The 14780-nt window shown below is 38.5% G+C and overlaps 1 protein-coding gene across 2 annotated transcripts in view; it reads left to right on the top strand.

The window, feature by feature from the left end:
• The first annotated feature begins 973 nt into the window (after nucleotides 1-973).
• The window catches only part of TASP1 (taspase 1), a 241449-nt gene continuing 227642 nt past the window's right edge, over nucleotides 974-14780 (top strand). For both annotated transcript variants that reach the window (XR_009703188.1, XM_061208371.1), the window contains exons 1-4: nucleotides 974-1062; nucleotides 9384-9602; nucleotides 12721-12788; nucleotides 14488-14556. Coding sequence is in view for 1 of the 2 variants with exons in the window: in XM_061208371.1 (XP_061064354.1) it covers nucleotides 9458-9602; nucleotides 12721-12788; nucleotides 14488-14556 (282 nt within the window). In the remaining variant the exon portion in view is untranslated. The remainder of the gene's footprint in view (nucleotides 1063-9383; nucleotides 9603-12720; nucleotides 12789-14487; nucleotides 14557-14780) is intronic.

Below are 14780 nucleotides of genomic sequence, written 5' to 3'. Positions count from 1 at the left end.
TAGTTCCTTCTCAAGGGCTATAGATAATATTCTGAGCCGTATCCTGTGAGCTGTCTTGTACATACTGAAACCCCCGCCAGGTGGAAGAAGTTGACTACATGATGACCAGACTGTAGCCATGACATAAGCTGCCACAATTCCAAGAACTGGCCTCAAGGAGATGGGAACAAACCGACCCTGTAACTGAAGACTGACTGTACTTAAAACAATCCAGATGAACACTGGTCAGATCACCTCATGGTTAACTTCAAGATGACTGCCAGAGCTGACTGTGCTGTTTCTGCATGTAGCCCCCTCCCTCACTGATTGTCAGTCTGGGTTAGTTGGCCTTTGGACAGGCGTTGCCCCCGGCCCCGTTTGCCGACATCCGACATCCAAAATAAAGCAAACTTTCCTTTCCACCAACTTTGCCTCTTCTTTATTTGCTTTTGGGCGGCAAGCAGCCGGATCCCACTTTCGGTTACAGTTACATGGTAACTATTCATGTTAATAGTTACAAGAAAACATTAAAGAGATTACATAATGTTACTAGGTCTTGGTCTTAGATGCTAGAGGCTAAAAGAAAGGCCACCCACATTTTCATTCTCCCCAGGGCAAGGCTAGCCCCTTCCTCCCACATGTAATCCAGGCAGAACTCTAGTTTTCCCTACTGTGGGGGGTGGGGGGTGGGCTGCAAGGATTGAATGAAATTAAGCTCTTAAGTGACATCTCAATAAATGATGACTAGTTTAACTTCATTCCGCATCACATCGCTAGTCTGCCAACCACTCAGATAAGAGGATCACATCCTTCCGGCTCATTAAGAGGCGGGGTGAGGAGAGAGAGGCAACGGCGCCTGCGCAGCTCACAACGAGGCTCCAGGTGGTGTCCTCCCTGCACCTCCGCGACCAGGTGAACCACTCGGGGGCAGAGGGAGGAGACCGAGCAGAGTGTGGGCGCCTGCTTCCGGCCACGTGGTTATGCTCACGGCCAATGGAAAAGCTTGACGTCACCCTCGCTTCCTCACCCTGGCAACGGGTGGGTGACTACTTCCGGTGCCGTGAGGGCTCGGGGCTGACGCGGGTGAGTGTCTCTCTTTCTCACGCTGTCCGCGCTCTTGCCGCCGACGTGCGCTGCCTCTGTCCGGGCGCCGCGCTCTCGCTGGGACGTCCTCTCCGGGGCCGGGTGCGGGCGGCGCGCAGGATACCCCTTGCCGGGGGCGGTGCTGGAGGAAGGGACTCGGGACGTCCCTCGTCCCCGAGTCTCGGTCGCGCGTGGGGCCCGCGCCGGCCCCTTCCCAGCGGCTGCAGCTTGGCGGCTTCATTCCCTCTCCCGGGAAGGGACTGTCTGTGTGTGGGGAGGGAGTCCTTGCAGTCGTTCGCCCACTTTGCAGTCTCGGGCTGCGGTTTCTCCGAGTTCGAGGCTCGTAGAGACCCGAGGGTGTGCGTCCTGGTCCTGCGTGGCAGGTGGGGGAAAGCAGCCCTATAGTATAATAGAGGCCTGGTTACTCCCGCGGAACGTTAGCATTTACTGCTCAGGTGGAGAAGGAAGAGGAAAGGACCAAGAAGATGGAAAAGGAGCAACTGGAGAGGAGGGTGGAAAACAGGAACTGGAGGTGCCCTGAAAATAGAGGGCATCGTGTTTCCGGAAGGAAGGAGTTCAACTTGATTCGCCTCTGTAGGGGAGGGGAATGAAAGGTATTTTGGGGACCACGTGACTGAGATCATTGTATACTAAGCTAAGGAATTTTCATACACTTGGGAGTTTAATAATTTGCTGTTTTGTTTAAATAAAGCTTTCCCCCCACTTATAAAAAGCAGTGCATGCTTACTAAAGAATATCTGGAAAATGTAGAAATATTTAAAAAGAGATCATCTGTGGTTCCACCAGCCCCAGCCCAACATTTTGATCTCTTTCTTTCTACTTTTTTTTTCTTTTGGCTGTGCTGTGTGCCTTGTGGGATCTTAGTTCCCCGACTAGGGATTGAACCTGGGCCCTTAGCAGTGAGAGCACTGGGAGTCCTAACCACTGGACTGCCAGGGAATTCCCTACATTTTTAAAAACAGCATATTCTTAACCTACTTAGGATCATGGTGTATATGTATAAAATGTGATTTTAACTAAAAAGCATGTTTTGTACATTGTGTCTATTACATGGATTTTTTTGAGATATAATTCATAAAATTCCACCCTTTTAAATTTAAAGTTCAGTGGTTTTTAGTATATTCACAGCGTTGTGCACCCATCTTCACTATCTAATTCCATAACTTTTTCATCACCTCCAAAAGAAACTCTGTACTGTTATAGTTACTCGCCATTGATCTCCCCTCCCCTTGTTCCCCCAGCCCCTGGCAACCACTAATCTACTTTGTGTCTATGGATTTTCCTATTCTGGATACTTCATGTAAGTGGAATCATATAATATGTGGCTTTTTGTTGTCTGCCTTCTTTCACTTAGCATAATGTTTTCAAGGTACATCCATGTTGTATTATGTATCAGTACGTCACTCCTTTTTATGGCTGAATAATATTCCATTATATAACTATGCCACATTTTGTTTATCCATCATCAGTTGATAGACATTTGGATTGTTTCCACCTTTTGACTATTATGAATAATTCTGCTATAAACATCCATGTACAAGTTTTTGTGTGGACGTATGTTTTCACTTTTCTTAGATGTATACCTAGGAGTGGAATTGCTGGGTCATGTGGTAACTGTTTAACTTTTTGAGGTACTGCCAGGTGTTTTCCAAAGTGGCCTGCACAAGCAGGATATGAGGGTTCTGATTTCTCCATATCCTTGCTAACACTTATTGTCTGTCTTTTTGATTATAGCCATTCCATTGGTTGTGGAATGGTATCTTGTGGTTTTGATTTGCATTTCCCTGATGTCTGAAAATGTTGAGTATCTTTTCTCTGTGCTTATCGGCCCTTTGTATATCTTTGGAGAAATGTCCGTTCAATTCCTTTGCCCATTTTTAAATTGAATTAAAAATTTTTTAAAGAAATTTTAAAGTTGTATGAGTTCTTTATATAGTCTGGACACAAGTCCCTTATCAGATTGCAATATTTCTTCCATTTTTTCCCATCTTGTGGGGTGTCTTTTCACTCTTGAAGGGTGTCCTTTGAAGTACAAAAGTTTAAAATTTTGGTGAAGTCCAATTTATCTGTTTTTTTTTTTGGTTGTTTGTGCTTTTGGTGTCATATGTTAAAACCACTGCCAAATCCAAGATTATGAAGATTTACTCCTATGTTTTTTTTTTCCCTAAGAGTTTTATATAGTTTTAGCTCTTACATTTAGGGCTTGATTTATGTAGAGTTAATTTTTATATATGGTGTGCAGTAGGAGTCCAACTTTATTCTTTTGCATGTGGCTATCCAGTTTTCCCAGCACCATTTGTTGAAAAGACTGTCCTTTTTCCATTGAATGGCCTTGGCACCGTTTTCAAAAACCAGTTGATCATAAACACATAGATTATCGTTTTCTTAACTATTTCTCTATGTTGGGTATTTAAGTCGCTCCCAGATTTTTGTTTTTCTAAATTATCCTATGTTAAACACAGCATAAAAGGCATAAAACCTTTTCTGTATTTAAAATTATTTTGGTAGAAAATGTTCTCAGAAGTGGAATTACTGGGTCAAAGATGAAATAAGTATGTTTTGGAGCTCATTTAATGAGGCATTAAACCTTCAATCTCATGATGTTAAGAGCAACAAAATGCTTCTTTGTTCATCAGTTGCTATAGCTTAAGGGCTGGATTTCTCTAAAAGCCTTTCTCTGTAAGATGAATGGATTCCATGACTTCCTTCCTCCTTCAACTGCTTCTAAAAGACTGAGTAAATCTACAGTGAAAAACTTCAACACCAGAGGCATACAGGACATGTGGTAGTGTTCTAAATGGCTTAAAGGGGAAAAAAAATAGTGTCATCACATGCAGTAGGAAAATGAAACAATCTTTGAGAGAAATAGGGTCAAGATTTAGACCTTAAATCAGTGCCATAAAAGTCCCTGAAGCAAAAAAAGTGTTTTATTCTGAGATTCTCTTCTGCCCTTCATAATCAAGTTAATTTAGATTCATCTTGGTCCCAGAGACAGTGAACTTAAATCTTTTCTTTTTAGTAAATAGTACCCAGTTAAAAAAAAAATTCAAATATGAAATGTTATTAGGAGAAAATCAAGTTTCCCTTTCATCCTTGCCCCTCCCTCTTCTCCAGTCTCCCAGTACTCTTTAGAGGAATCCATGGTACTATTATTTGTGTCTATATAGACTAGTTCATGTATAGAGTATCTCTGGGGAGCGGGTATATACAAAATTATATATTTTAAGGCTCTTGATACTTTCTGACACATTCCTTTTCAAAATGGTTGCATCAGTTTATGATGGCAATACAGTGCTAATTAGATTTCTTTCTTCTTTTTTTTTTGTATTTCTTTGAATATTCTTTCTTTAATATTGGATATCCAGTTTATATTTCCTTTTTTATGTATTGCCTGCTCATGTCTTTTGGCATGCTGTTTGTCTTGATTAGCATTGTCCTTTATGAGATTTATTTTGGCAGCCTTTTGTAGATGGTTGTTTTACGACAGCCTGGATTTGGGGAGAAAAGTTAATATGCTTTTTGTAATGCTTATGCTAAGAGGTATGTGAGCTGAACAAGGGTCAAGGCAGTAGGGAGAAGGAAGTTAAATGCTTGAGAAGAAATCTATAGGATTTGGAAACTGGGCGCAGTCCAAGATGACTACAAGGTGAGTTAGAAAAGGATGGTATATATTTGATGTCAATCTTTGGTCATGATTTATTTTTTTACTCCTTAGTCTTAACTGTAGAGATCAAATACTAATTTTATTTTTTTTTAGTTAGGATTATCTGGGGTTTGTGTGGCACTAGAAGTTAAGATCCAGAAAAACAAAACCAAAAAAGACCTCTTGGGCCAGTATATATATTTTTTTAAAAAATTAATTAATTAATTAATTTATGGCTGTGTTGGGTCTTCGTTGCTGCGCGCGGGCTTTCTCTAGTTGCGGTGAGTGGGGGCTACTCTTCGTTGTGGTGCGCGGGCTTCTCATTGTTGTGGCTTCTCTTGTTGCGGAGCACGGGCTCTAGGTGCACAGGCTTCAGTAGTTGTGGCACGCAGGCTCAGTAGTTGTGGCACACGGGCTTAGTTGCTCCACGGCATGTGGGATCTTCCCAGGGCAGGGCTCGAACCTGTGTCCCTTGCATTGGCAGGCAGATTCTTAACCACTGCGCCACCAGGGAAGCCCGGGCCAGTATTGTTGATTGGCCATGTTTTTGTCTATTCCTTCTGTAGGTGGGATGAGTGTTGAGAACCTTCAGAATATGGCATTTCTCCTCTTAGTGAAGGTTTGAAGTGGGATCTCATAGGCGTGCCCTATTTTGGGACTTCGACTTGGCTAGTTACCTGTGTTCTCATAATTAAATAAATGTATAAAAAAGCTTTTTATTTTTGTAAGTAATGCATTCAGATGGTTCAAAATCAAAAGGTACACAGTGGTGAACAGTGAAATTGCCATCCCTCCTTTGTCCACCAGTCACCCAAATCTTCTGGTAACCACTATTATGCTATATTTTGATATATTCTTCCAGATTGTACTTTGCATATATATATTTAACTGTATATTTTTCTCCCCTCCCTCAAAATATGGTACTGCATATACTTTTGTACCATGTCTTTTTTACTTGCTAAAATGTCTTCAAGACTGGTCATTTCATATTTGTATATTTGTATATCAAGAATATCATTTTTTCCAAGAGCTGCATATTTGTATATCAAGAACTGGTCGTTTCATATTTGTATATTTGTGTATCAAGAATATCATTTTTTCCAAGAGCTGCATTTATTTTTAAGCACTTCCATCAAGACATACTGTTGGTCCATATCTTTCCCATTACAGATAGTCCTTCAGTGTGTATTTATAATTTTGGTTTATTTTGCCCAATTGCCCCTGGTGAGTTGTGTTAATTTATGCTGCTACTAGCAATGTATGAGAACTCCTGGTTCCCTATATCCTCAAAACATGGTGTTATCTTACTTTTTTGTTTGTTTGTTTGCTAGTCCAATGATATGTGAGTGTAGTTTTAATTTGCATTTTTCTTCTGAGTGAGGTTTAGCATCTTTTTTTTTTATATAAATATATTTATTTATTTATTTATTTTTGGCTGCGTTGGGTCTTTGTTGCTGCACGCGGGCTTTCTCTAGTTGTGGCGAGTGGGGGCTAGTCTTTGTTGCAGTGCTTGGGCTTCTCATTGCGGTGGCTTCTCTTGTTGCAGAGCATGGGCTCTAGGTGTGCGGGCTTCAGTAGTTGTGGCACGCGGGCTCAGTAGTTGTGGCTCGCGGGCTCTAGAGCGCAGGGTCAGTAGTTGTGGCGCATGGTCTTAGTTGCTCCGCGGCATGTGGGATCTTCCCAAACCAGGGATCCTGTGTCCCCTGCATTGGCAGGCGGATTCTCAACCACTGTGCCACCAGGGAAGCCCGGTTTAGCATCTTTTGATCTGTTAGACTGTTATATAATTTTTCTGTGAACTGGGATTTGCCCACTTGCCCCCCGACCCCTTTTTGTCTTTTTCTTTTTTGAGACATTTGTTGGAATTCTGTTAGGAAGGTCAGACTTTTAATGGGTTCTGAGTTAAACAAAAACTGATATTGGAGTAGAAATTGCTTCATTTCTAATTGAATTAAAAATATTCCAGTAACCTTTGGGAGTTGGCGGCCAGAGTTGTACATTGGATAGCCTGTCTACTTCATTTCCTTTCCCAGTCCAGCAGAACTTTGGGGCCAGCATTTTTGGAGGAGTTTATTGAGATGACATGGTTTGCTAAATAGAAAAATTTCCGATAGTCTCTGAGGGATGGTAGATTGCTCAAGAAATTGCATATTGATTCATCTTCCACATTTTATTTTTTTCAGACAAGCTTGAGAAGCAGTGTTTTTAAATCTCTCACATGTATTAGGAGTGCCTATTACATCAAACCTTATTCATTGTAAAATGTAGATGTTCTAACTTGTTATTCATGAAAAAAAATGCATCTGATGACAGTGAGTCAGAGTAAGTTTTATAGCTCATACTGCTTGGATATGGTTTCATTTGAACTGAAGCTTTGAATTTTCCAAAACCTTTGTTTTCACACAACTATGTTTGTGGGACAAGTGGGCCCAAGCTCATTTCATGGCTAGGCCAGACCTCATGGCAGGTATAGACTGGCAGATGAACTGCTAATCATTTAAATTGACTTCGTCATCCGACGCAGGAATAAATAGTAACCTATGTCAGAGAAATAACCAAAGTCAAATAAAGGTAATTGATGCAGATCCTTGTGAAGTCGTTGGAAGAAAATCCATCCTCAGGGATGGAGCTACCACCTGAAACAAAAACAAAAACAGGCATTTTAATCCAGTTATTTAATTAACCTCAGCACTCTTTTGTAATCAAAATTTATGAATATATGTAAACATTTTAATACAACAGCATATATATGTGATTTAAAATTATTTGTCCTTTAAATGAAATGACATATAATAAAAATTAAATGAACTCTTTTTAACCAGGAATTAAAGGAAGTTAAAATACCATATTGCAGTGCTTCACAGACCATTTCTGGTGTGAAGGACCAACTTAAAAATTTCTTTCAATCCTTTGTTGACCATTTCTTTTGTAAAATGAAAAAAACAAAACAAAAAACCACAAAACCTCAAAACAAAACAGAAATATGGAACTGTGAATGAAAGATAAAAGTGAAAGCTTATATTTTTATTAGATGTAGCAGATAAAATTGTTTCAAAAATATAATTATAAACAAAACATGAGGAAATAGAAAAGAATTACAAAAACTGTACACATTGTTTATTGAAAATGTGCATGTAGATGTAGAGAACGGACATGTGGACACAGGTGGGGAAGGGGAGGGTGAGAAGAATTGGGAGATTGGGTTTGACATAAATACACTACCGTGTGTAAAATAGATAGCTAGTGGGAACCTGCTGTATAGCACAGGGAGCTCAGCTCAGTGCTCTGTGAACACCTAGATGGGTGGGATGGGGGGGTGGGGTGGGAGGGAGGTCCAAGAGGGAGGGGATATAGGTATACATATAGCTGATTCATTTAATTATACAGCGGAAACTAACACAGCATTGTGAAGCAATTTTACTCCAACAAAGAAAAAATAAGGCAATTAGTATATGAATAAAATAATAATCTCTTGCAGACTGGTAACAAACACTGGTCTGCAGACCACACTTTGGACTAGTTGGCTAAGTCACTCTTTATGTTACTATTTATGTTTTCTGTTAGAAAAGACTTGTGCTCCTCCTTCCCCATTTCTCAATTTAGAATAAGGTATACATTTTTACCTAACAGTGTGAATCTAGGTGTTTAAGTAGTTTCAACCACATGACTCTGGGATTTTCTTCAAATCTCTGTCGAGTTTTAGATGATCCACTTTTCCCCAGTCTGAAGTGTGTCCTGCCATCGTTATTGTTATTAAGCCAAGATTGCTAGAAGCTTGTGAATTTGTGAGAAAAATTGGAAACTTTGTGGTTTAAGTTGCTTGTAATTTGTTTTATTAAGTTTTGTATTTTATCATTTATCTTTTGAGAACCTCAGAAATAACGCTTTCATGAAAATTAACAAGTATATGCGCAAGTGTTATTTTAATTTCTTGGTTTAGTCATATAATTTTGTTAGCGTTTGTCTTTTGATTGAGCTGTGAAGTATTACACTGTTTTTCTTAAGCGGTTCTTCACAGGCAGATGTAAATCTGTATGTTGCTTCATTTCTTTAAGTAAGCAGCAATCTATAGCTCTTAAATGTTCTCACCACACACAAAATATTGTAATTATGTGAGGTGATGGATGTGTTAACTAACCTTGTTGAGGCAGTCATTTTGCAGTATATACATGTATCAAGTCATCATGTTGTACCCCTTAAACTTATACACTGGTGTATGTCAATTATATCTCAATAAACCTGGAGAAAAAAATAAGCAGCAATCTAGGCTTTATATCAAGGCTCAGTGATGTTGCCAGCACTGCCTGTGGTTCTAGAATGTCCCAGAGGTTATTAGCATTTGGTTTGGAGGGAGTAGAAAGTGATATTTAAGTTATGTTGTGGTTTTCTTTAATGTAGATAAAATGAAAGAAAAAATATCTTTGGACTCAATATGAAGTCTTTTTACAACAGTTCTTTTGTTTATGTGACTTCAAGCAAGTGCTGTCAGTGGACAGAGAGATTTAAATTCTAACCTTTGTGTATTCTTTGTATTACCCAGTTAAATAACTTTAAAATTAGGTTTTTTTTTTTTTGAAAGTTATCTGTGCACAAATTTGTATGTCATGTGTGTGTTAGTGGAAAGAAATGCAAACCCTCTTTGCCTGTTTTCCTTTAGAGTAATTCCTCTCCTGCAGTTACTTTTGGATGGAAGTATGCTCTTTTCCCAGTAGAAGATGGTAATCTTGGAGAATGACCATGGAGAAGGGGATGAGTTCTGGAGAAGGACTACCTTCCAGATCATCTCAGGTTTCAGCTGTTAAAATAACAGCTAAAGAGTTGGAAACAAAGCAGCCCCATAAAGAGAAGCGAGGGGGCTTTGTATTGGTGCATGCAGGTAAGCTCTAAGTGGGTGAGTTGGAAGATGAAAATAATGTTTTTTTCCCTTGCCTTGAAGTACACCAGGAATTGAATTTCATATCTGGAGGAGGCAAACTGCCAGAGGAGCTGGAACCAAAGAGATTGACTTCGATAGAGTGAGGGCCTCCCCCTAGCTCCCCACTTAGAAGATCTTATAATGATGGTTCTTCCTTTGTCTCTTTCACTCACCTACTCTATTACTTACTTTTACCCCATATTTAGGTATTGTTAAAACCAGACACAGTAATTGTTTAAACTCTGGTTTGTGTTTTTAAAAATAATGCTGCTGAAAAAATTTTATTGACCCCATTTTTGACTTTGTCCATCTTAGAGTATAATTTACACAGTCTTAGAGCTAGTTTGCCTTTTTAATTTTATAAAAGAAGAACCTTAAAACCAGACAGATTAAGTGGCTTCAGCCACATGGCTAGTTCGTACAAGAGCCAGGCTGAGACACCCTGAAGTGAGCCCTTAAGTCCCAGTATAGTGTTCTTGGCACTCCATCAGCCTGTAATCTCTACTTCAGAGTACCTTGAAGACAGACACAGTGAGTTCAACCCCTGAGTCCCCATCATCGAAGCCTCTAGGGTTTCTAAGCAGTGCAGCCCTACCTAGGTCTTTTTTTTTTTTCCCCCCCTTTTTCTTTAGTCATTTTTATTTGCCTGCATTTAGCATCTAAAGTTCATGACCTCTGTGAAGGAAGAAGGAATGGCTGGGTCTCTTTTTAACTTTCCTCAGACAGTCAAGCAGGATGGCAGCAAGATTAGCTTTGATATGGGGTGAGGAGTGGAATTGTTTCTTCTTGTCAAACTGGTGTTCTTCCTGGTCATTAACTTTTGGCTATATCTAAACTGCACAGACAACTCGGGAAGCCTTATAGAATCGAATCCAGAAGAATCTAAAAACAAAACAAAAACCAGGTTCAATTTCCTTTTCTTTCAAATGACTTTTCAAAGAAGTGAGGTAAATTTACAGAAACAACTCAGATTCCTAGCCCAGTGTTCTTTCTACTACACCATGGTGGTGGTGCATCTTTCACAGTACCCAGTGAGTTATTTCATTCAGAATGAGTATTTGAAAAATGTCCAAGAAAGGCCTGAGATGTGTAAAAGCAACACCATGGAGCTTTTGATTAGTTGGAAAGGTTTGCTTTCTATGACAGTCATTGTGGCCTCCCCACTGTCTCAGACACACACCTGATGGCAGTGGCTCTTAGAGAAAGTTGGTGCCGGGGGCCAGCTGTAATGGGAGGAAATCTGGGTTATGACAGGAAATTGTATGGATGAAGGGTGACCTTCCCCTTCTAAATTATTAGAAGTTCAGATAGAGTGATTGATTATGCAGCATTATATATCTTGTACATTTAAGGGACAAAATTTCAATTCCAGTGTAGAGATTTTAAAAGTTTTTTTTTTTTTTTTTAGCACTAAAGGAGACTTGCCCATGTTTTAGTCATTTGAGTAGTAGATTCTTGCTTTTCCCCAGATCTGTATACTACCTATGTTTTACCTAATATTAAAAAAGATAAACACTTTTTAACCTTAAAATTTTAAAGATGAAACATATTTAATTAAGTGGAATGTCAGTGTCATGTGCGTGAAGAGAAAATAATTTAAACACAGTGCAAAGAAAACCCAGTGTGATTAAATTTTAGTTAGGTTCTGTTGCTTGTCAGCTGCTTAGATCCTAAGCTTACCTTTCCTTTGTTAAGTAGAGGAATTAGCAAGTGTTAATCAGGTATTAAAGATCTCCTGGAGTCATGCTGAGATGGTTTTCCCTATTCTAAGTAGAGGATTGATATGTTAATGCTATTAGTGCTGTTATCCACACACTAAAGTTATCTATTTGGCTATAGTATCCCATGTTTTGGGAAACACTGCTGAAAGTTTGGGGCCTGCTAAGACAACAGACCTGGGATCATTTATTAGAGAACCATGAAGAGAGTACTGTTAAATATTGGCGCAGGTTCTGTGAAGTTTCAGAGTTTGCTTGAGAAATGGGACTAGCATTTGCGTGTTATTATGGATTCGTGTTGTTTGGGCATCTCTTCTGTTCTCTTGGGTCCCTTAACCATAGCTTCTTGGGCTAGTTTTTTGTCTCCCCTGATGAAAGGTGGGTTAAGTTCGTGTCATAGTCTGCAGTCTCACAGGAGAAGCCCTGAGGCTTAGAGATGTAGTTCTTTTTTTTTTTTTTTTTAACATCTTTATTGGAGTATAATTGCTTTACCATGGTGTGTTAGTTTCTGCTTTATAACAAAGTGAATCAGCTATACAGAGATGTAGTTCTTTAACCTTCCCTACTTTGGACTGGGATGGGAGCTGAGGGGGAGGTTCAGAAAAAGATAAAGAACTTTGATTAAGGGCTCTTGTCTTGGTTTCTTTCTTGTTTAGATTATTCTCAAATCCCTAACTAATCAAGTATTACTCCTTTTAGGGAAACAAATTTCAGAGCCATTCTCTTGAGGAAGTTGCTGGGTGTTCGATTAAGAGACAGGGACCACCAGGATTTCTAATACGCAGTTGTGAATATACTATCACTGAGATTTCAGAGACACCCTGAGCTACATTCCAGGGGTGAGAGGATGGAAAAGTTTGGGTAGGAATGGTGATATTGGTGGTGGTTGTTGACAGGTGGGGTATAACACCCCTCAACTTCAAGTATTATTCAGAAACTACCTAGTTTTCTGAAGTCACTCTTAAGAATTCTGGCAGGGACTTTCCAAAGGTCAACAGAGAGGAACTTAGAGGGACTCTGTCCTTGACATTGACTGGGTTATCAACTCCAGCTAAAAAAACTCCTAACTTTGGAGAAGTTTTTGAAAGGAGAGGTGACCTTGGTGAAGCTGCTCTGGGGACATAAGCTATTTCTGGTGCCTCTAGTAGGAAAATAGCTTTTGAAAGAGGAGATAAGGCATGGTATTAAAAAGGCTTATGGTGCAGAAAGAGAAGCTGTTAGGTTTTTAAGACTCCATACACTTAGGACAATAGTTTTATTGTCACTAGGAGAGCATCAGTTTATATGAGCTATTTATATAATATAAACAAGGTCTCTGATATCTTAATGACAGTTAACAATTGATTGTTTTTTCACTACAGGTGCAGGTTATCATTCTGAATCCAAAGCCAAGGAATATAAACACGTATGCAAACGAGCTTGTCAAAAGGTATGAAGAGAATGTATTCTGTCTGATTGAAACAGTTTAGTTTTGACCAAAAGCAGCTTTACCTTGAAATTCAAAATTTTAAGGTTTGGTTTATAAGACAGTCTTTGGTTTGGACCACAAAATAATTTTGCTTGTATTTGTGGGGTCTTTTTTTGTTTTGTGTTTTTTATTCTCCAAATCATGTTTAGATCTTTTCCTTCCTTTCTCAGATCAAAGTCTGTATTTTTGGAATTGTGGGCACATAATCATATATCTTTTAATCTTTGAAACGGCACTGAGCTCTATAGAAGGAGTAGGGAAAACAGCTCAAAGGCAACCAATGTGTCTTTCTATGAAGGGAAGAAAAAAAAATTAAAATGGGTGTTCTTCTTAGGGAGATTATCCTGTACTTTTTCCTTCTGTTTTTCCATCACGTAGTTTTTATCATAGCAAATTCATTGTCATTCCTGAGTTTAACTTTGCCCTTGTACTCAGTTGTGCTTTTTTTTTTCCATCTTTGGTTTTTGAGGTTTTGCTAAATTGTTGAATACTTAATGTGGAGGCAGGAATGGACTCAGAAGAAATATTGTTTGTTTTTATTTTGATCCTGACTGTATACTCTTGTAGGCAAACCTTCCATTACTTTTTATGCAAATAGAATGTTAATTGGACATTGCATATCAAGTAAATAGGGGTCTCTCAGCTCTTTTCATTTATATTTACATACCATTTAAAGAAGATTATACTTTATTAGTGATCCAAGATTTTTCTTATGAATGGAATCTCATAAATGAATAAGAATATTTGGTTACAGGGATTTCATTTTTTTAAAAAAATTTATAGTAAAGGTAAATATTCTTTAAGCTATTTTATATTACTTTATCTTATTTTTCAAAGTGTGAAATCTTTTTGTTATCTGAGAAGAAATGGTTTTATAAGAATATAGTTCTGTATATAATACATTTAGAGTGTGTAACCAGCCTCCTTAATTTACACAACAAATGAACTTCTTAAAAGTTTCATGAGGAATACAGTGCTTAGTTTTTGATCTTTGTTGACTAAATCGGAGCTTCAGTAATTCATTTAAAAATCAGTCTTCCTTCTCTTTCTTTCCTGTCTTAATTTATACCTAAGAAGCAAGGTGATTTTTGTGACCTTTACTCTCTATAGATTATATTACAAAAGAATATGGTATGTTTATCTTGATGTAGAATACCTTATAGAATCAGAAGTGCTTTTGTCAAATGTATGCTCCATCTAAGGATTCTGAAATGCCTCTGTGACTGAGAGTAACTACTTTTTATAGTTAGGGGTAGAGAGAGTAGTAATGGTGGGATGAGAAATTGTTAGCTTAGTCTGTATAAAATATGAATTCAAATTTCAAAATGGAATTCATATAATTTCTGTGGCTCTGTGAATTGCCCTGTGATGAATGAAGCCCTCTCACTTACTAAATTTCTTGTACTTTGTATTTAGTGGCTAAATTTATTCATTGTCTTAATTTGAATAATAGTAAGTGAGCTATATCATAAATTATCCTGAATAATTGCTTATTTTAAATCTAAGTCGTTTATTTCTTGAGGTATGGAATGGAACTCTGGTGATCAATTTTTATTAACTCTAAATGTCTCCTACACTTCTTCAAGCCTTTGGAAAGTTTCTGGGTATGTTTAAGAAGTTGTGGTTTTAAAATGAATAATCTTGCCCCTTGGTTTCATAGGCAATTGAAAAGCTACAGGCGGGTGCCCTTGCAACAGATGCAGTGACTGCAGCCCTGGTGGAACTTGAGGTATTTCTTTTCTCTGTTTCATTTAAAATATTTGTGAGTTTATTCTTAAATGACATGAAACTGTTGTTTAGTCAACCATCAATTATATGACCAGCGTTTCTCAACAATATTAACAAGGTATGAAAAAGCCTGTGATTTTGTTAGATTGTTCTCATTGGAGACTTCTCCGAATAATATTAAAAAGTTGGTTAAATTCATTTTTCCCCGGTTTTGTGAGATTCATG

The sequence above is a fragment of the Eubalaena glacialis genome, chromosome 13 (genome assembly GCF_028564815.1).
Source record: "Eubalaena glacialis isolate mEubGla1 chromosome 13, mEubGla1.1.hap2.+ XY, whole genome shotgun sequence".
Lineage (NCBI taxonomy): Eukaryota > Metazoa > Chordata > Mammalia > Artiodactyla > Balaenidae > Eubalaena > Eubalaena glacialis.
Note: the sequence above shows the minus strand (reverse complement) of the source record. Positions and strands in the feature narration are given on the sequence as shown.